Source organism: Xenopus laevis, chromosome 8L (assembly GCF_017654675.1).
Source record: "Xenopus laevis strain J_2021 chromosome 8L, Xenopus_laevis_v10.1, whole genome shotgun sequence".
Lineage (NCBI taxonomy): Eukaryota > Metazoa > Chordata > Amphibia > Anura > Pipidae > Xenopus > Xenopus laevis.
In genome coordinates, this window is record NC_054385.1 from 5,576,680 (window position 1) to 5,598,867 (window position 22,188).

Genomic DNA, 22,188 nt, shown 5'->3' on the forward strand with positions numbered 1-22,188 from the left:
ATTCCACTCGTCTTGAACAATGTTGATAAGTTGTTCATGGGAAGGAAAACAGAGAGAAGACTTGTGTTGTCTCTTGAACAGGCTGGACGTCTGAGACTGTTGTTCCGAGGAAGGAGAGACCTTAAGGACCTCAATGACCCCTTGAATAATACGGTCAATGTCATGCTGAACATCGCGGCCCGCGGTCTCCTCACTGTCCTCCCCTGCTTCCGAAGAAACTTCGGAAGGGAGAAGTTCACCTTCGGAATGAGAGGATTCCCCTCCTGAAGCAGAGTCCTCAGACGGGGTCTGGACACTAGAGTGCCCCTTAGACTTCTCTGATCTCTTGCGCTTGCCGCTGGATTTGTGGTCCAGTTTGGCAAGAGCTTTACCCAGAGTATCTGCAATGGAAGGGAGATTCTGCAAAGAAGCTAAGGACTGGGAAAGCTGAAGCGCCCAAAGAGGGGCTGGAGGTTCCGTAGAGGGTCCAGGAGAGGGATCTGGAAGAGAAACCTCTGGATTGGGGGACCCAGAAGGGGCCGCCGGGGAAGTGTTGCCACTAAGATCAGGATTGGCAACCGTGGCAGAAGCGGAAGACAACCCCTTTTTGCAAGATTTGCAGAGGGGCTCCCCTTGACCTCCTTGGATTTTGGTCTGGCATTTTTTGCAGGCTAAATAGGTAATCTGTGCTGCTGCTTTTGCTGGTGCTCTCCCCCCAGCCCTTGGGAAAAGTCCCCCTGACTTACCCTCTGCCATTGAAGCAGTGTCTGTGGTACCTGCTGAATGGTTGTAGAAATTCTGCTTTGAGTCAGAAAAAACAAGGGCTGCAATGCGCTATAATCTGGTAACCGAAGGGTTAACCTATGCGCGTCCTGTAGGGAGAGCTAGTCCGCTGCGCTGTGGTCCCCCTGAAGAATCCTCCCTGAAGTGCTCTGATGCGAGGAGTAGGCAGCGTGAGAGGAGTCGGAGGAAGTCGGAGGAAGTTAACGCCTCCTAAAAAGCGCGCCTAGCCATGCGTTCCACCCAGAGCGCAAAAAAACAAAATGGCGCCGGAACGCATGGGGCTGGAACGCATGGCGCTGGAACGCACGGCGCGTCTCTCTTTTTCACCGCACCACGAGGCAGGCATGGTGCGCCTTAGAATGAAAATAGCGGTGGAAACCGCAGGGAGCAGTGCAAACAGAGGGGAGGTATAGAGAAGGCGTCTGTCAAGCAAGACAGAGTTCCTGATAAGGGGGAGGAGAGCCAGCATAGAGAAACCCATTAGACAGAAGGGTCATACTCACATTTTTAGCCGCACCGGTTAGGCCCTCTGCTCTCCCATCACGGAATGCAGGAATGCCTGGAAGACAAGTCGGTATAGCTTAAGCTAGATAGTGACTCCGGTGGGCATCCCACGTAGGAGGCACACCACAAAGGATACAGGTAACCCTGTTCCTGATGAACACCTCATTTGCCAGTATCCTGGCAAAATAATTCTTGAGATGAATTTGTCCATCCTCCTTGGAAGCAGGACACTTAAAAACTGAATGGTTTATTACTAGGTTGGGTTAAGCCATGGTCTTGGCACGCCCCTTTCTTTTTTATTCTAAGTGTCCTGCCTCCTAGAGGGTGGAGCTTAACCCCATCTGTCCCTGTGTCCCCCTTGAGACGACAGAGAAAGAAGATTTTTTTCCACTTTTTCCTGTCCCTAATTTGCATACGCAAATCAGGATTCGATATTCGGCCGAATCTTTCACCAAGGATTCAGCCAAATCCCTAATAGTGGGTTTGGTGCATCCCTATTAAATACAATCCAAAAGGAGCAAACCAGTCAACTGCAATGGAGTCGGGAAGAAGAGAAACTGAATTAAAACCCTGCAAGAAAAAAAAACAGTAAAAACCACAGAAAAGTGGTCAAGGCGTTCCTTCTGTACGAAATAGGATGAAAATTAACAATTTGCAACTGCGGGCAGCTTATTTGGTCACAAAAAAAAAAAACGATCTGGAAGAAAAAGGAGTGGAACATAATTTAACCCAAAAAAATGTTTTTTCATTACGTTTTTGGGTTTACATACCCTTTAAAGCCTGAATATTCTGGTGACTGTCCTGCCAGAAATAAGGAAGACTGGGCAGATGATGCCCTTGTTTTTTTTTTTACGGGGACTTTATAATATTTTGATTTTTTTTAAAAAAAAAACAAAAAACTGACAACAAAAATTGAAGAATGAGAAGAGAAAATGAACTGAATGGAGTTGGGAATTTCTGCCTATAGGTGCATGCAACACGACACCACATTTAATCAGCCCGGAAACAATAATCGATGAAAAAAAAATCAGCAAAAAAAAAAGTGACGTTTCACATCAAGTTCCATTAAAGAAACAATTTTTGCTCCAGAAAAAAAAAAGGGTAACTTTGCATGTTTGGTTCTCCTTTAAATCTCCCCGCCACGCAGGATTATGGGTGCCCTGTATGAGGATTGTTCCCCTTCCTTTTGCCGGTACAGTCTGCACTTGAAATGTTCTTAGCAGTCGCTTTTCCACAATTTGATGGTCTTGTCGTTTTCTAGTGCTGCCGAGGCGATGATGTTTTCCGTTGGGTGGCAGGCCGTCGAAATCACCACGTCTGAAATTTAGACGAAGGAGAGGATAAAGGTCAATTATTCAAACAAATCCATAGGCTACGGGGAAATAATATATATTAGGGATGCACCCAATCCACTGTTTGGGATTCGGCCGAATCCTTTGTGAAAGATTCTGCCGAATACCAAACGAATCCTAATTTGCATATGCAAATTAGGGTCAGTAAACGGAAAAATTGGAAAAAATCCTTTTGTGATGAAAAATCACGTGATTTCCCTATCTGCCCCTAATTTGCATATGCAAATTAGGATTCTGATTGGCCAGGCACAAGGATTAAGCCGAATCCTGCTGAAAAAGGCGGGATCCCAAACCAAATCCTGGATTCGGTGCATCCCTAATATATATTATTGCTGCTTCCTTTGTTTTTTGAATCAAAGATTCAAAGTTACATCAAATAGGAAGTGAATTGTTACCCTGTCACATGTCATTAGTTACATTCATGATAGGATTTTGTTACTTTTATGATATGCTTTTGATACATAGTAGTCTTGGATATTGTTGCTTATGGGGTTGATTGTGTTTCTTTCATTTTTTTTATATGGTTCAGTTGGTGTCGTGTTTAACCTCTACAGTGGGGTGGAACTTCTCGTCACATGTCCCATGGGGTGGCACGTGATTGGGTGAGTGCTGTTTTTAATTATTTATTTGCATGATATTTTAATGGGTACTATTGGTCTTGATAAAGGTCTTGGGAAAAGACCAAAATGTTGACCTGCTTTTAAACATGTATTAAATAAAATTTAGATTTTTTTACTTCTGAAAAGGTTCCCAGTGTGCACCTCATTTTTTTAAATAAAAATATATATATTTTTTCTTTCCTTTCTCTGTTGCACACTGCCATCTAGTGTTCATTTAATAATAGTGATGGTTTATTAAAGCAAGCAATAAGGCAAAATAAACATTGTGTATGTGTTTGGGTAATAACCTAAAACTCCACTATTGAGGAAGGGACCCTATGCAGCTGTACTAGACAATAAAAGCCATGGAGGGGGGTGGGGTTAGTTCTCCTTTATTAGTAAATTATATAGTGAATAAAGTACCCCCTCTTGTAAAATATAAGGATATTATAAGTTACCTCGGAGTTTCATGACCATATAAAAACACGAGGCCGAAGGCCGAGTGTTTTTATACAGGTCATGGAACTCCGAGGTAACTGGGGGTACTTTATTTATTATAATACACAAGTTTCAGTGAGTCATGTGACAGAAATGACATCAGAACTCACCGTTTATAACTGATGACATCACTACTCACCGTTTATAAGGATATAATTTACAGGATATTCATGGCTTTTGTGTATTATATATATATATATTCTTACCTGTGTGACCCTGTAATTTCTGCACCACCTCCTTAGTCTGTAGGTTCCAGATATAAACCAAGTTATCTTCAGAGCCAGACACAATCCACTGTAAAAGCAAATATTCTCGTTAAAGGGACGTGGTCAATCAATCTTAAAGGACAAGGACAGTTAAACTAAAGAAGTCGGTAGAAATGTTGTACATGATGTTTTGTGCTTCTGTACCAGCCCAAGGCAACCACAGCCCTTTAGCAGTAAAGATCTGTGTCTCCAAAGATGCCCAGGTAGCTCCCCATCTTCTTTTCTGCTGATTCACTGCACATGCTCTGTGCTGCTGTCACTTACTGAGCTTAGGGAGCCACTCACAATATACAGTACACATAGAATAGAAATGTCACAATATAAGGCTGATTAGTAATTAATACAGATAATTACTACATGGCAGCACAGAAACCAGTGCAATTAGCATCAGAATTTAATAATCAGCAAACCTGTAGCATCAGCTTATATTACAGCCAGGGAAGCTCATTTTCTGCTGGATAATTAGTGATGACCCCTAAGCTTAGCTTCTCAACAGCCAATCAGAGCCCACTGAGCATGTGAGTGTCACAGACACTTTCCAAGATGGTGACCCCCTGTGACAAGTTTGAAGTCCTGGATCATTGCTGCTATTGACAAGCTGAAACCTCGTGCAATACGTTCGCTATATAAAATACGGCATTTTAACCGTATTCATTTTTAGGGTTTACTTCTCCTTTAAAAGGCATCTACCGCCCCTTTAATTGTGTCTCTAAAGGCATAAGGTCGCCGGACACGATCCTTCACTCTGGATGCTCCACGTGTCATGTGATGAATTAGTAGAAGTAACAGCTAAATGTAAAATTTATACTCTATATAAGCAAATCCTTGCAGTAACCTGCGACTCCACCAATCTGCGAAGTCGGGCTCCTCGGCAAGTCACAATGGACCCCATTTTGTGCCTTTTGGGTGTTAACACAGCTTCTGAATTACTCTACAAAAAAAAGGCTCTCTAAGAAAGAATGCTCGGGACCTGGATAACAGATCTTTCTGTAATTTGGATCTTCACACCTTAAGTCTACTAGAAAACCGTGTAAACATGAAATAAAGCTGGTTTTGCTTCAAATAAGGATTAATTATATCTAAGTTGGGATCAAGTGCAAGCGACTGTTTTATTATTACAGGTATGGGACCGGTTATCCAGAATACTCAGGACCCGGGGAATTCCGGATAACGGATCTTTCCATAATTTGGATCTTCATACCTTAAGTCTACTAGAAAATCGTGTAAACATGAAATAAACCCAATAGGCTGATTTTGCTTCCAATAAGGATTAATTCATGGGAGACGGCCTTTCCATAAATCAGAGCTTTGGACAACCGTTTCCTGATTACGGATCCTACATCTGTATATGTACATGGTATATAGGACAGGTATGCAATCTGTTATCCAGAAAGCCTGTCTCTGATAAGACAATTTTATCCAAATAATCCAAATTTTTAATTAAATTATCCACAATCACGATAAGTCGGTTCACATTGCCTGGGTGCACGCCACAAAATACTGCATACAATCCTCCAATGAAGCAGCCGCACTTATCCAAAGGTATAATATATATATATATAATATTCAAAATGGACCAGCACTCCAAGACAAGTGAAGGGACAAGTTACAATTCAGAGCGTTGCACATTGTGTATCATTGTGTATCACTTTATGTGCACTCAACACTGTTGTCTCATTTCTTTTTACACAAAAAGTCTCAGTCCAGACCTGCCTGTCCCTTCACTTGTCTCCTTTCCCTCCACTCACTAATTACTGCAGCTGTTTTACACTGGTTGCCTTGGTTACCAACCACTGGTTTTCCCTCCAAATCTGTTGGGTTTAAATGTTTGGGTTTCTTTTCAGTCTGTTGGTTTGTCCCTGAGGAAAAGCAGAGTTTTTGTCATACAACTTTTTTTCTTTGTATTTAGTCCCAGCGAAGGCCGTCTCCCATTGACTCCATTTTATTCAAATAATCCAAATTTTCAAAAACTATTTCCTTTTTCTGTGTAAAAATAAAACAGTCGCTTGTACTTGATCCCAACTAAGATATAATTAATCCTTATTGGAAGCAAAACCAGCCTATTGGCTTTATTTCATGTTTATATGATTTTCTAGTAGACTTAAGGTATGAAGATTACAGAAAGACGAAAGTCCCATACAGATTTGGTGGCAAAATGGTAACCAAGGCAACCAGTGTAAAACAGCTGCAGTAATTAGTGAGTGGAGGGAAAGGAAACAAGTGAAGGGACAAATGAAGGGACATGAACATTATTTGAGGCGCAGAAAGTTAGGAGTCAAAATAAAACATCAGTCACAAAACATGTACATGTATGGGACCCAGTATCCAGAAAGCTCTGAATTACGGAAAGACCGTCTCCCATAGACTCCATTTTATTCAAATAATCCAGATTTTTCTTAATGATTTCCTTTTTTTCTGTGTAATAATAAAACAGTCGCTTGTACTTGATCCCAACTAAGATATCATTAATCCTTATTGGAAGCAAAAGCAGCCAATTGGCTTTATTTCATGTTTATATGATTTTCTAGTAGAATTAAGGTACGAGGATCCAAATTACAGAAGAAAAACCCAAATCGGGATGACCCCTATGGATGTTTCTGTTATCTTCATACTTTAAGTCTACTAGAAAATCATATAAACATGAAATAAACCCAATAGACTGGTTTTGCTTCCAATAAGGATTAATTATATCTTAGTTGGGATCAAGTACAAGCGACTGTTTTATTATTTCACAGAAAAAGGAAATTATTTTTAAGAAGGTTGGATATAATGGAGTCTATGGGAGGCGGCCTTTCTGTAATTTGGAGCTTTTTGGATAGCAGGTTTCCAGATAACAGATCCCATACATGGAGAGAGAGAGAGAGAGAGAGAGAGAGAGAGAGAGAGAGAGAGAGAGAGAGAGAGAGAGAGAGAGAGAAAAGAAAACCGAGTACTGCCCTCACTGGGACTAAATACAAAGAAAAGTTGTATGACAAAAACACTGCTTTTCCTCAGGGACAAACCAACAGACTGAAAAGAAACCCAAACATTTAAACCCGAACCCAACAGATCTGGGGACAAAAGCAGTGGTTGGTAACCAAGGCAACCAGTGTAAAACAGCTGCAGTAATTAGTGAGTGGAGGGAAAGGAGACAAGTGAAGGGACATGAACATTACACAAAAGTGCTGTGATTGGCCATTTAGTAGCCCCTATGTGGATTGTCAAGCTACATCGAAGCTCTGTTTGGCAGTACATCTGGTTTTTAAACAACCAAAACTTCCCTCCAAGCCTGGAATTCAAACATAAACTCCTGCTTTGAGGCCACTGGGAGCAACATTCAAGGGGTTGGAGAGCAACATGTTGCTCACGAGCTACTGGTTGGGGACCACTGCTCTACACTATATTATATATATATATATATATATATATATATATATATATATATACACACACACACACACACACACACACACATACATACATACATACATACACATATACATATATATATATACACATATACATACACACACAGATACGTACAGATACGTACAGATACGTACCTTGCCACCGGTCACAGAAAAGTTAGCAAATATGCAGTACTTCTCATTCTTGTGACACGTGTATGTCTTTAGACACTGAAAGAGAAAACAGCAGAGACGTAAAACAAGTTTTTAGTAAAAAAAACAAATAAAAATAAACTCCAGTCTAACTATATTCCCTTTTAAGAGAACCTCTCATTAAAAGGGAAGTGATATGCACTGAGGGAACAGACTGGACCCAAACAAGGCGACCCTGATGTGGTTAAAATTAAACAGTCACAGAAAGAGCAGTCAGCAAAGGTTGATTTTAGAATGGTAACCATTAGAGCAAGCTAAAGTGTGAGCGGTATATACAATGGTTAATACATAGATGTGAACAAGCTTTCTGTGGCTTCTTGTGAGCAAATGTTTAAACAGTTACAAGACACTTACCTTCCCTTTGCTGTAATCCCACAATTTGAGTGTACTGCAAAGACAAAACAGGCAATATTATATGGATCTTAACGTACATGAAGATTTTTTTATAGTTCCCCTTTAAGTATGCTAATTTAAGAAAAGACACTGGTCTAAGAGTAGCATCGCCATTGAGCCTAGCATGGCTGCATTTAAACAATAAGAAAAGACAGGGAGAGCATAAGAAATAACCTACAGCATTATACAAATGGCACAATATTTGTGCAGATCGTTCAGGTATGTGTTTAGCAGCGGAGCACATAAGTGTATCAGAAAACCATTCAGATAATAATATACTTTTTGCACTGGTATTGCATTATCCACCTTTCCCATGTAGTGGTGCTTACTTGTCTAAGGTCGCAGCTAAAATGTATTTGCCATTTGGAGAGAACTTCACAAAAGATACAGGAGGATTATCGTCATCTGAAAGCAAGAAATGGAAAATTAAAATGAACAAAATAAACTAGGATTAAACAAAATATGAATTTGGAATGCACCGAATTTAGGATTCGATTCGGGATTCAGCCTTTTCAGCAGGACTTGGATTCGGCTTAATCCTTCTGGACAGCCGAACCCGAATTTACATATGCAAATTAGGGGCGGGAGGGAAATCATGAGTTTTTGTCACAAAACAAGTAAAAAATGGTTTCCCCTTCCCTGAGCTAATCTGCATATGCAAATTAGGATTTGGTTCGGTATTCGGCCGAATCTTTTGTGAAGGATTTGGGGGTTCGGGCGAATCCAAAATAGTGGATTCGGTGCATCCGTAATAGGGATCCAGGTTTCGGTTTGGGATTCGGCCTTTTTCAGCAGGATTTGGATTAGGCCGAATCCTAATTTGCAAATTAGGGTTGGAGAGGGAAATCACGTGACTTTTTGTCACAAAACAAGGAAGTAAAATATGTTTTCCCTTCCCACCCGGGAAGAGATTCGGCCAAATCCTTTGTGAAGGATTCAGCGGCTCGGCCGAATCCAAAATGGTGGATTCTGTGCATCCCTAATATTAAAAAAGAAACCACTTACCAATGAGCGTTTTCAAACACTGTCCTGATGCAGTGTCCCATATTCGGCTAAGATTGAAAAAAAACCAAAAGATTTACAATTGGAATAGAATGTACACAGTAGAACCTCAATTTTGATTTAGTTTTCCCTCATTTTACATTGTTGTTTTGTGGTCCCACCTATATATTATGCATAACACATTTCCCTGATTTTACATTTTCCTGGATTTTACAGAAATGTTATAGAAAGATCAGCAGGGTTGATGCTGATTCATAAAACATATGCTTTTCAGAAAGAATCTGTACAGTAAATGCACTACTGAAGGCAAAGTGTAATAAGGTGGCTATTTTTTAAGGAAGACACTCAGTGGGGTTCATTTAAAAACCCAGGGCAAATTTGCACCAGGGCAGTAACCCATAGCAACCAGTGATTAGCTTTCAGCCAGCTGCAAGTTGAAAACTGAAAGAAACTATTGGATTTGTTGCCATGGGTTACTGCCCAGGTGCAAATTTACCCAGGGTTTATAAATGACCCCTCCCCAGTGATTGCAGCTTTAGGGCTCTTACAGACAAGTGTTTTTACCTGCGCTCTGGTTTTATGCGTTCACCCGCAAGTGCCGGAGTAGACGCACTGAATTTTTTTCAATGGGGCTGTACTCACATAGATGCATGTAAGCGCTGAACACAGGTAAATGCAACATGCTGCGTCCCAACTTGCATTCGGCGCTTACATGCGTCTGTGTGCAAAGAATTCAGTGCGTCTACTCGCGCACTCACCTGCGGCTGACTGCAAGAAACCCGAACGCACGGGGGTGCAGCTAAAAACACTTGTCTAAGAGCCCTTAGAAACAAGCCATTTAATATGCAAATGGATTTATTCTTCCCACTTAATCAAATATGAATATGTATTATGCTTCCATGTAAACAGCTGGTGTTCTTATGGCTTTTTTAAAGATACCTTTATTTATTCATCCTGGTATAATAAGTAAAGTGGTTTCACAGCCCAAGAGAGAGGCAGCCGTGTGCAAGGGGAACAGAGAAACAATAGCAAATGTCACTTACCACAAACCATCGTAACTACTGGATACAATGAGGGAACCGTCACGATTAAAATGCACCTGGAACGGGAAGGTAAATATGAAAAAGCTTGACAGATGCTGATTGTAACCCTTCAGTTATATTCCCTATGCGGTAAAAAAAGAAAAACACTCCTGAAAGAGAAATGTGAGAATGTGTTTTCCCACTGGCAATTGTCTGTTGTAATATGAAACCAAAAACAGTAGAGGGGAGAGAACAGAGGAAGGATATGGTGGCAGATGGGGGTGCTGCTTAGTAAAAATAGCAAGGGCTTTTCCCACCCAGTGAGGTTCAAAAATGCTACCAATCATTAGGCCAGAGGCAGTAGATTCGAGAATGCTATGTAAGCTAAATAGGTGAACTATTCTGCTGCATGAAAAAACTAACTTCTGAAAAACTGAATTCTGAAAGGGGTTGTTGACCTTTGAGCTCACTGTTAGTATGATGTAGAGATGGATATTCTGAGACAATTTCCAATTGGTCTTCATTTTTTTTATTAATTATGGCGTTTGGGTTATTTAGCTTTTTACTCAGCAGCTCTGCAGTGGGCAATTTCAGGAATGTGGTTGCTAGGGTCCAGATTCCCCTAGCAACCATGCACTGATTTGAATAAGAGACTGGAATATGAATAGGAGAGGCCTGAATAGAAAGATGAGGAATAAAAAGTAGCAACAACAATACATTTGTAACCTTACAGAACATTTGGAGTGAGTGACCCCCATTTGAAAGCTTGAAAGAGTCAGAAGAAGGCATTAAATACTTCAAAAACTATAAATAATGAAGACCAATGACCACCATTATATATATATATATATATATATATATCTATATATCAAACAAAAAAGTCCAGACCACTTGCTTAATGAAACAAAAAAGGTTTTTTACCAAGCAAGAAATTGCATTGCAACGTTTCGAAGCTCCCGCTTCTTTATCAAGCATACATGATCACAATGACATCACATCCTATATAGGGTCATGGGCATAGACTCCGCCCACCCTCATGTTAAACAAATCAAGCATAACCCCATAATATCAAAAGGAATCACCCAAAATTAGAAAAATTCGAAAACATTTTTTAACATTTTTTCAAACACTGTTAGCATAATTCTTATATATGTCTGGTTATGCTTCAAATAGATTTTTAGTCACAATTATATAGGAACACCATACAATGGTTTCACTTAAAGTAAAGAAACAATGTAACATATTTACAATTGCAATTGTCTTCCTTTCCGGTACACTGTAGTATCTAGAAATGTCGCCGTCTCTTCACTATACGCATATGTGAATGTAATGGTTGGAATGCAGGTATCCAAGTATGCTTTTACACATCCTCATACAGGGCGGAAATTCGAGATACAAGACCATTATACGTGTGACACTGAATACGTAGTATATATGCTGAAGTGTCCCTGTGGGTTGGCCTATGTAGGTGAGACCATTCAACCAATCCGTGATAGGATTAGCCAGCACAAATCAACCATCAGAAAGGAGGTACTGAAGTTACCGGTTCCGGCGCACTTTCATGCAGCACGACATTCGGTAGCAACCTTGAGGTTTCTTGTGTTGGAGTCAGTTGCCCCCCCACGTCGGGGGGGGCAACAGACTCCTACAACTCCAGAAAAGGGAAAAATTTTGGATCCATACATTACAAACATTACATCCAAAGGGACTCAATAGAGAGTATGATCTGCATGCTTTTATATGAGCATGATACATCGTTATAGGAAGGGGTAAATTTGGGACGTCATGACATTACATATCCTATATGTTACATTGTTTCTCTACTTTAAGTGAAACCATTGTATGGTGTTCCTATATAATTGTGACTAAAAATCTATTTGAAGCATAACCAGACATATATAAGAATTATGCTAACAGTGTTTGAAAAAATGTTAAAAAATGTTTTCGAATTTTTCTAATTTTGGGTGATTCCTTTTGATATTATGGGGTTATGCTTGATTTGTTTAACATGAGGGTGGGCGGAGTCTATGCCCATGACCCTATATAGGATGTGATGTCATTGTGATCATGTATGCTTGATAAAGAAGCGGGAGCTTCGAAACGTTGCAATGCAATTTCTTGCTTGGTAAAAAACCTTTTTTGTTTCATTAAGCAAGTGGTCTGGACTTTTTTGTTCGATATATAATTTGTCCTATTGTGGACTAAGTCACAGACTGGGTCTGCACTCCACTCCATTTTGTACATATATATATATATATTATATATTGGTGGAGCCAGGGATCCAAAAAACAGCTTCCGATGTTTGTGTCCCTTTGTACATATTCTAGGACATCCTGAACAAGAACAGGGACAGAGTGCTTTGCTCTAAAATTACCACAAGCACGGGGGACTATTAAGAAAGTTTTTAAAAAAGGCAGCACTTGAATTCTTGCTTGGCTGTCAGCAGTGTTTATTTACGTATAATGCACTCTGCTTAAGGGCAAATACGTCCTGAAATATCTTTTGCTCCCCCATAATTTACTAGACATTAAAAGGAGTTGTTCACCTTTCAGTTAACTTTTAATATGATGTAGAAAGTGAAATGCTGAGACAATTTGTTATTGCTTTTCATTTTTTATTATTTGTGGTTTTTGGCTTATTTAGCTTTTTATTCAGCAGCTCTCCAGTTTGCAGTTTCAGCCATCTGGTTGCTAGTGTCCAAATTACCCTAGCAACCATGCACTGATTTGAATAAGATACATGATTATAGACAGAGGAGGGTCTGAATAGAAATAGGAGTAATAAACTGTAGCACTAACAATACATTTGTAGCCTTACAGAGCATTTGTTTTTTAGATGGGGTCAGTGACCCGCATTTGAAAGCTGGAAAGAGTCAGAAAACGAAGGCGAATAATTAAAAAACTATAAAAATAAATACTGAAGACCATTTAAAAAGTTGCTAAGAATTGTCCGTTCTATAGCATACTACATGTTAACTTAAAGGTGAACCACCCCTTTAATTGGGGGAGTATAGGGAAGAGTTCATTTTCTTTATTTATACCCTGTTCTGCATTTCAATGATGTCGTGAACCGGCACCCTTTCTTTTTCAGTCTTCTACATGACTGGTGCCATAAAGAGACCACCACAAAATCATCTAACACATAGTAGCTGCCAGGGGATTCTAGAGATGTAGTTTAGCTACACCGGAAGCCTCCCAGATTGGGGATGTCTCCCTACAGTCAGATAAAATGGCTGCAGCAGACCTATGTGCATCTGTGCTCTGTATATAATATACTTACAGCTGAGACAGGGTCAGAATGAGCAGGCAAAGTCTTCAGACATTTCCCAGTCTTCACATCCCATATTCTTACACTTTCATCGAACTGGAAAAAAAAAAAAAAAGTATAGTTTAGGTGCCATATGTTATCAAATGTAGGGGGGAATTAGGGTACCCTAAAAAAAAAAAACCCTCTTTTTCAGCCTATCACCCTATAAAAAGTAAAAGACGCCAGCGTTTTTTTTTCTACTTTTTTGAACCATCCCTATCTACTCTATTGCACTTCACCTGGTCTGAGGTTGGCGAAGTAAAGTCTGGCGCAAGAGGCAATGTTCAGTAAAATCCGCAAGTTAGTGAATTTGCATAGTTACGTCCCTTCGCCATAGCGCAACTTCACCTGGGTGCGAAGAAGCGCTAAAGTAGGTCCACTTCGCTAGCGAATTTACACCAGCACCCGTTAGTAAATCGGCAAAGTAATGAAATTACATCACACTGGCGAATTTTCGCTAGCCACTTCGCCCTTTAGTAAATTTGCGCCAAGGACTTTGAGCTTGTGAGCCGTTTCTGTTGATTTCAGAAGCATGGTGATAATGGACACAGATAAAAGATTGTAAGACCATTGAAGATTCAGCAATTGGTGCGCGGCAGTCACAGTTCTCTCTACTAAGTAACGTGGCGGAAACAAGTAACACAGTCTTAAAGATAAATGGCTCTAAAAAAGTAAAGTTAAATGAATTGTTCACTTACCGATCCTGACACAATGAGATTGGACTGCGGATTAAAGTTACAGCAGAATACATAGTTACTGTGCCCCTTCAAGGTTTTCAAACATTTCCCCTGTAGAAAAAAAAAATTACAGTAAGTAATAAAAAAAAATTAGAGTGTACATATTTTGTAATTCTATTGTTTGTAAAATAAAAGGGGTAGTTTACCTTTAAAGGGGCCCGTTACCCTAAAATATTTTCCCCCACCAAAGGTGAAAAAAATTAGGACACCCTATTAAATATTCAGTTCTTTATTAAGAAATGCTCACATATTGATGTCTAATCTTGTTTTTATTTATCTCTGGAAAAGAAAGTGATTTAATTGCAGGTAAACAACAGTAGGTCTCCAGTTTGGAATTTTCAATGAGGTTGCTAGATTCTAATTCGTCCTAGCAACCAAGCAGTGGTTTGAGGGAGGGACTTGAATATTAATAGTGGAGGCATGAAGAGAGATAATCAATAAAAAGTAACAATATAGATGTAGCCCCACAGGCTGGAAAAAAAGCAGAAGGGGAAGGCAAAGAAAATCAAATTATAAACAAACAAAAAAATTAAGATTTATTGAAAAGTTTTATAACTGTGGCTCCTAATCTGCTATCTGTTCAAATAAATAAATCAACGTTTATTTCTGATTGGTTCCAATGGAAGCAGTGGGTAATGTAAATTTTAAATGTAGGGAATTTAACCCATTTTATAGGCAGCGCTCGATGGAGCAACATAGAAAGACAGAAAGGATGGCGACCAGGCAGAACAATCCAACATAAACGTGAATCATTTGGGAGCTGACAATCAAACTGCCCAATGGTTAGAAAACCAGGCCTCACCGAGCTTATGTCCCAGATTTTTAGAGTTTTATCGTCAGAAGCAGAAACTAGGAGATTGGAGTCAGAGGACCAGGCCACATCGGATATTCCCTGCAAAAAAATTATAAAAAAAAAAACATTAACAATGTAATCAGATTTGATTAAGGGGTTTATATTTCTTAACCAGCTCCAAATTAAAACCCCAAGGATGTCTAGAAATTATCAAGGCAGACCCTGGGGAACGTGTCTGGCTAATGCGAATGTTAATTGGCTTCTGCTGCATGGCACCGGGGAATAAGGTGCAAAACAGTTATGGTTTAATATTACAAGAAGCAGATGCTAGTGCAATTAACGGATGTACAAACAAACACTTAAATATATCATGCTACAGGTATGCTGACTGCACGCCAAAAATAAAAGTTAAAAACAATATAAGTTCTTACCAACTTGTGTCCAGAGATGGTTTTTTCAAACTTGCCATCGTATGCCCCCCATATTTTAATTAACTTGTCGGCCGCTGAAAGAACAAAAGGGACACTGCAGCTTTTTTTTTTTTTTAAATCACAAAACTAAAACATTATAGCATTCTCCAAATAGGAAGTAAAAACTTGAGAAGAAAAGTCACTTACATGAACTGGCGAGCCACTCCCCGTTCGGGCTGAATTTTACAGATGATACGGCCTTAGTGTGTCCGGCTAGAGTAAACTTTAGAGTGTAATTCGGCTTTACTGGTGCAGGCTGTGAAAGGGGAAGAAAAACAAAACAAAGAGGGATGAGTTCAGCTTTTACATGATCCATGGCGCCTCCAATTAAAATGATGATTACAATAAAAACAATAAGGTTTGGGCAGAGCTCCTTTTAGAACACCAAGGGGCTTTGTAACACCAGGGTAATCATTAAGACTTATCCTTTGGCATCTGTTGAAAGAAAAAGTTACCCCTAAGGGCTCTTACTGACGAGCGGTTGAAGCTGCGCTCCGTTTTTCTGCGTTCAGCCGCAGGGGAGCGCAGGAACAGATGCAATAACTTTTTTCCAATGGGGCTGTACTCACACAGGCGCGTGTAGGCGCCGAAAGCAGGAAAAATGCAGCATGTTGCGTCTCAACCTGCGTTCGGCGCCTACACTCGCCTGTGTGAGTACAGCCCTTATTGAAAAGAACTTAATGCGTATATTCCTGCACTCCCCTGCGGCTGAACGCAGACAAACGGAACACAGGGGAGCGCAGCTTCAACCGCTCGTCAGTAAGAGCCCTAAAGTAGAGAAAAAAAATTAGTTTGCCTCTTTTGGTAAGGGTCAGTGAGCAGGGCAGGGGCAACCAGGAACAATGACAGATAGAATATATGGGTCACAGTCTCTACTACCCAAGTTTTCCTCATTCCTGAGGCTGTCACATTCAGCAACACCACCGCCCCCTGTCTCTTATATTTTATCTCTCTACCAACATCAGAGTCACGCCACTGGAAAGTACCCAACATTTGGAGGTGCCTCTAAGGAGTCAATTAAAATAGCAACGACAATTATAAACCCAGTGAGAATGAGGAATGAATGGATATTGGGAAGTTGTATCAGAAGTCAGGGGCAGCAGTGCAGAGAAGAGAAAGGGACAGACACAATGACAGTTACACAGAACTATAAACCCAGTGAGAATGAGGAATGAATGGATATTGGGAAGTTGTATCAGGAGTCAGAGGCAGCAGTGCAGAGAAAGGGACAGACACAATGACAGTTACACAGAACTATAAACCCAGTGAGAATGAGGAATGAATGGATATTGGGAAGTTGTATCAGGAGTCAGAGGCAGCAGTGCAGAGAAGAGAAAGGGACAGACACAATGACAGTTACACAGAACTATAAACCCAGTGAGAATGAGGAATGAATGGATATTGGGAAGTTGTATCAGGAGTCAGAGGCAGCAGTGCAGAGAAGAGAAAGGGACAGACAATGACAGTTACACAGAACTATAAACACAGTGAGAATGAGGAATGAATGGATATTGGGAAGTTGTATCAGGAGTCAGAGGCAGCAGTGCAGAGAAGAGAAAGGGACAGACACAATGAAAGTTACACAGAACTATAAACCCAGCGAGAATGAGGAATGAATGGATATTGGGAAGTTGTATCAGGAGTCGGAGGCAGCAGTGCAGAGAAGAGAAAGGGACAGACACAATGACAGTTACACAGAACTATAAACCCAGTGAGAATGAGGAATGAATGGATATTGGGAAGTTGTATCAGGAGTCAGAGGCAGCAGTGCAGAGAAAGGGACAGACACAATGACAGTTACACAGAACTATAAACCCAGTGAGAATGAGGAATGAATGGATATTGGGAAGTTGCATCAGGAGTCAGAGGCAGCAGTGCAGAGAAGAGAAAGGGACAGACACAATGACAGTTACACAGAACTATAAACCCAGTGAGAATGAGGAATGAATGGATATTGGGAAGTTGTATCAGGAGTCAGAGGCAGCAGTGCAGAGAAGAGAAAGGGACAGACACAATGACGGTTACACAGAACTATAAACCCAGTGAGAATGAGGAATGAATGGATATTGGGAAGTTGGATCAGGAGTCAGAGGCAGCAGTGCAGAGAAAGGGACAGACACAATGACAGTTACACAGAACTATAAACCCAGTGAGAATGAGGAATGAATGGATATTGGGAAGTTGTATCAGGAGTCAGAGGCAGCAGTGCAGAGAAAGGGACAGACACAATGACAGTTACACAGAACTATAAACCCAGTGAGAATGAGGAATGAATGGATATTGGGAAGTTGTATCAGGAGTCAGAGGCAGCAGTGCAGAGAAAGGGACAGACACAATGACAGTTACACAGAACTATAAACCCAGTGAGAATGAGGAATGAATGGATATTGGGAAGTTGTATCAGGAGTCAGAGGCAGCAGTGCAGAGAAGAGAAAGGGACAGACACAATGACAGTTACACAGAACTATAAACCCAGTGAGAATGAGGAATGAATGGATATTGGGAAGTTGTACATTACATTGTATCTAGGTTAACATCCCCTTTAAGCTGTATAATTAAATAGGAACAGCGCCTCTAGGTCTCTGGATACAATAATGTTAAATGATTGCAGCACAGGTGCAGTTGTTCACGCCATACACAGTGGATCAGTACAAAGTGTCATGTGCTGGGCATATGGCAGGCAGCTGATGGGTACAGACATAGGGTGACGCCTGCTGACGGACACAACACTGAAGATAAATAAAATGACTAGACATTGCAGGACATACAGGTTATAATTGACAAATGGTGAGAAATATACGCACCTTGCTCTGATTATTGGACGAGGATGGGGTGGACTGAGTCTTAGAGGCTTCAGTTTCCGGTTTCTTTTCTTCCGTTGCCATGGTGTCAGCACTAGAATGGTGCCCCTTAAATTAGCAGATGGCCAGTCCCACTGTGCAGGCTACAAGTGAAATAGAGAAGATAGTAATTAGCACTAGTTACTGCACCTGGCCAAGGCACTGGGCCAATGAATTTCAGTAGCCTGTGTGCCCATGGCTAACCCGAATTACTAGATTAGCGTGACAGGACTGTACAGTCATATCTTCGCCTTTAAATAGTACAGAACTGCAATTAGCAGCATGTATTACCTGTGGTTTACAGTGGAGGCATGTTGAGAGTTGTAGTTGGCAAGTTTAAGAAACAGATGTGTAGTGGGAAGGCTACAGGGAAATAAGTACATCAGTAGCACTGAGAGCAATGGCTGTGGGGGTCGCAAAGATATGGGGAGAGCAGCAGAATGTGACTGTAAAGGTTTGGGGTCCTCTTAGTGAGTCTGATACATGTCTGTACAGTGTGATACTGGAGGGTATGGGGGTGCTATGGCTGAGAAGTTGGGGGAGACCCCTCTGAGGGGAAATTAGGGTATGAAGAGGGCTCAGTGTTTCGGGGAGTATTTAGTATGACTGGATGGTATGGAGGGGCCCTTGGGGGCGTGAGGGGGGGATATGGGGGCGTGAGGGGGGATATGGGGGCGTGAGGGGGGATATGGGGGCGTGAGGGGGGATATGGGGGCGTGAGGGGGGATATGGGGGATATGGGGGCGTGAGGGGGGGATATGGGGGCGTGAGGGGGGATATGGGGGCGTGAGGGGGGATATGGGGGCGTGAGGGGGGATATGGGGGCGTGAGGGGGGGATATGGGGGCGTGAGGGGGGATATGGGGGGATATGGGGGCGTGAGGGGGGATATGGGGGCGTGAGGGGGGATATGGGGGCGTGAGGGGGGATATGGGGGCGTGAGGGGGATAAGGGGGCGTGAGGGGGATAAGGGGGCGTGAGGGGGATAAGGGGGCGTGAGGGGGAATATGGGGGTGTGAGGGGGGAATATGGGGGTGTGAGAGGGGGATATGGGGGTGTGAGGTGGGGTATGGGGGTGTGAGGTGGGGTATGGGGGTGTGAGAGGGGTATGGGGGTGTGAGGTGGGGTATGGGGGTGTGAGAGGGGCATGGGGGTGTGAGGGGGGATATAAGGGTAAGTCGAGTACAGGGGAAGGTGATTTTGGCCCATACTTTTAAAGTAAAGTTACACAGACAGTCCGCCTGAGGTGAATAATACTGAAGCTGTAAGCTGAGCCCTCCCTCTGTCTCCATGTGATGATGGGCCCGGCTGCCTCAGTCACACACTGGCGTTGGAGAGAACGGCCCTCCTTCACTTTCCCTCACGAAGCACAAACAGGCGTCTCTTACCCACACAGAACTGCCGGATTAGAGGCGGTGAATCTCTATCAGTGGCCTCGCCGCCGCCCGTTCATTGAATCCGCTGACACTGGGAACGAGGAGGCAGCGCGCCAGGCCGGGAAACGGAGCCGCTAGTACGCATGCGCAACCAGCCTGAAAGCAATAGAGCCAACTCCTCTGCGCACGCGCGGCCGCTGATTGCTGCACCTTTCCAGCGCGCCTGCGCATTCGCACGCTGTAGCGAGGGATGTAGGACGCATGCGGAAATGAGAGAAAGCAGAGCAGCGCATGCGCTGTTTCGTTTTTTTCTTTTTGCCATTGGATGTCATAAGGAGACAACCAGTTCATATTATTTTAATTAAGGTCTTCATATTTGTTATACTCATTTTGTTAACTCTTCCTGTACTAACTCCCCACACACTGAGCTCTGTATAAACAAACCCCACCAGCACCACTACTTTAGTTGGATTTTTTTTATAGCACCAGGTACACGATTTAGTTCTTTAATTTTCAAATAAAACCCCCATGTCCAGTTAAAAAAAATGGCAGGTTATGGAAAGTTTGAACACATTTCTGGGGGTTTTAGGGTCATGTTTTATGTGTTATTACAGTTTTGCCAATGAAGGTTAATTGCCCTTTAAGCTGAAAGTCCTTATCTTAAAAAGTAAGAACGGTATCTTTTCTGATTTTAAATAGTTACAAATGTATCTAAGTGCAGGTGCTAAGTAGGGATGTAGCGAACTGTTCTGCGGCGAACTTGTTCGCGCGAACATCGGCTGTTCGCGTCCGCCAATAGGCGTTCGCGTCAAAATCGTTCGACCATTCGACCATTCGATCGCTAAAATCGAACGATTAAAAATCCTACGATCATTCGAATCGAACGATTTTCGGATGTTCGAAGTTCGCGAACTGTTCGCATTTTTTGCCGGTGTTCGCGAACGGCGTTCGCGAACACATACTCGGCGGTTCGCTACATCCCTAGTGCTAAGTATTCTGGGCTCTCTGCCAAAAGGCCTTTTCTTTAATTACGTATAAAAACGTATCTTTTTCTGGAGTCAGTGCAGGAGATCAAAGAGAAACTTGGGACATTTGTTCTTTTTTGTTAGGCTATGTATATTTGCCTTTATTCTGATATGTGCAAAGAGGGGTTCTAATAGCAAAATAAAAAGAGTGGAAGATCAGGGACATCCTTGTCAAGTACCATTGTGTATTAAAAAAATAAATAAATATACATGAAAATATAAAAAATATAACATGCCACTTAAATATGGGCGGCTGGGTAAGTGTAGTGAGCTTTGATCCAGGTAGTGGGTCTTGAGTGTTTTTCCTGGGTTTTAAAATTAGCTACTTAAAATATCTGGATCACAAACCAGCTTAGACGAAGAATGCCAATTAGACACTGAAAAACAATTTAAATTCTTAGAGGAAGAATTAATTGTGGATGAACTAGAGTCTTCCTTTGGTGGATGCTCGTCTCTTGTCTGACTAGGAGAACTACTTTAACCATGGATGATGTGCATCATTTTGGGTTGTGATGGAAAAGTTAATAGGCCATTTTACATAAGTCTTACTTAGTGGCAGAAGCACCAGTTGGAGTTTCAATGTGTTTGGTGTTTAAAGCAACCAAAAAAATAGGACGGGAACATTCAGAAAGTTTTCTTGGAGGGTGTCCCCGGTGATAAAATTGTGGAAACCTTATTAGAAGTGAAAATAGCAAATGAATATCTTTTTGAAGCAAGTATGGATGGTCTGAATTTATGATCTTAATCTACGTCTCTTTTAGTAATAGAATGGCTTCAACAAGTGGATGTAGTCTTGCATTAAAGTCTGCAAATTGTTAAACAGAAACAACAGAAACCAGACTATTAGGTTGGCTGGTTTCCAGCTAAATTGGGCTACTAAATTAAAGCCCAGGCGGGTTTTGAAAGTACAAATTAGCCAAGGCATGGGTTTGGGCTACCTTTTTGGGACTTTGGCTAGTTTTTACTTTGGAAACCAGCCAAAGTGTTTTCTTTGCCCTATTGTGCCACGCCTGTCTTCTAGTGCATGTTGGGTAATGTAGTTTCTGTTTAAGAATTTGCAGACTTTAATGTAAGACAACAATACCCAACATGCAATGGGACTGAATGTGTAGAAGTCGGGAGTTATCAGATTTTGGGCTCTGCACCCCAGTCTCACTTCCCTCTTAAGCATTCTTGCATTTTCCAGTGACTTTCCTCAATTTCAGACAATTTTGGGGCAAAAATCTGTTGGCCAACAAAATGTCTAGAGATTGAGCTGTTTTACCAATATTTATTGAAATTGTACATGTATTAGGGCCTCATGGGACCCCTATACCTCCTGGGCCCCCCTCTGTATTTACTAGGGATGCACCGAATCCAGGATTCAGTTCGGGATTCGGCCTTTTTCAGCAGGATTGGGATTTGGCCGAATCCTTCTGCCTGGCCGAATTGAAGGTAATAGGGTGACAAGGAAGTAAAGTGTTTTCCCCTTCCCATCCCTAATTTGCAGATGCAAATTAGCATTTGGGTTCGGTATTCGGCTAAATCTTTTGCAAAGTATTTGGGGGTTCAGCTGAATCCAAAATAGTCGATTTGGTGCATTCCTAGTAGTTACGCCCCTGGTGACGGGCGAATCTTTCCGATTTTGCTTCATGGAAAAATGTGC

At 41.6% G+C, this 22,188-nt stretch overlaps 1 protein-coding gene across 1 annotated transcript; it reads right to left on the reverse strand.

Moving 5' to 3' along the window:
* Positions 1-2,106: 2,106 nt before the first annotated feature.
* wdr5.L (WD repeat domain 5 L homeolog) lies at positions 2,107-19,608 on the reverse strand. The gene is given in 14 exon segments (NM_001093505.1): positions 2,107-2,583; positions 3,922-4,009; positions 7,524-7,598; positions 7,935-7,968; positions 8,303-8,378; positions 8,979-9,025; positions 10,019-10,074; positions 13,277-13,360; positions 14,002-14,091; positions 14,843-14,932; positions 15,265-15,338; positions 15,451-15,559; positions 18,108-18,247; positions 19,531-19,608. Coding segments are annotated over 13 exon segments (1,005 nt in total). The 5' UTR covers positions 18,189-18,247; positions 19,531-19,608; the 3' UTR covers positions 2,107-2,482.
* Positions 19,609-22,188: the final 2,580 nt, after the last annotated feature.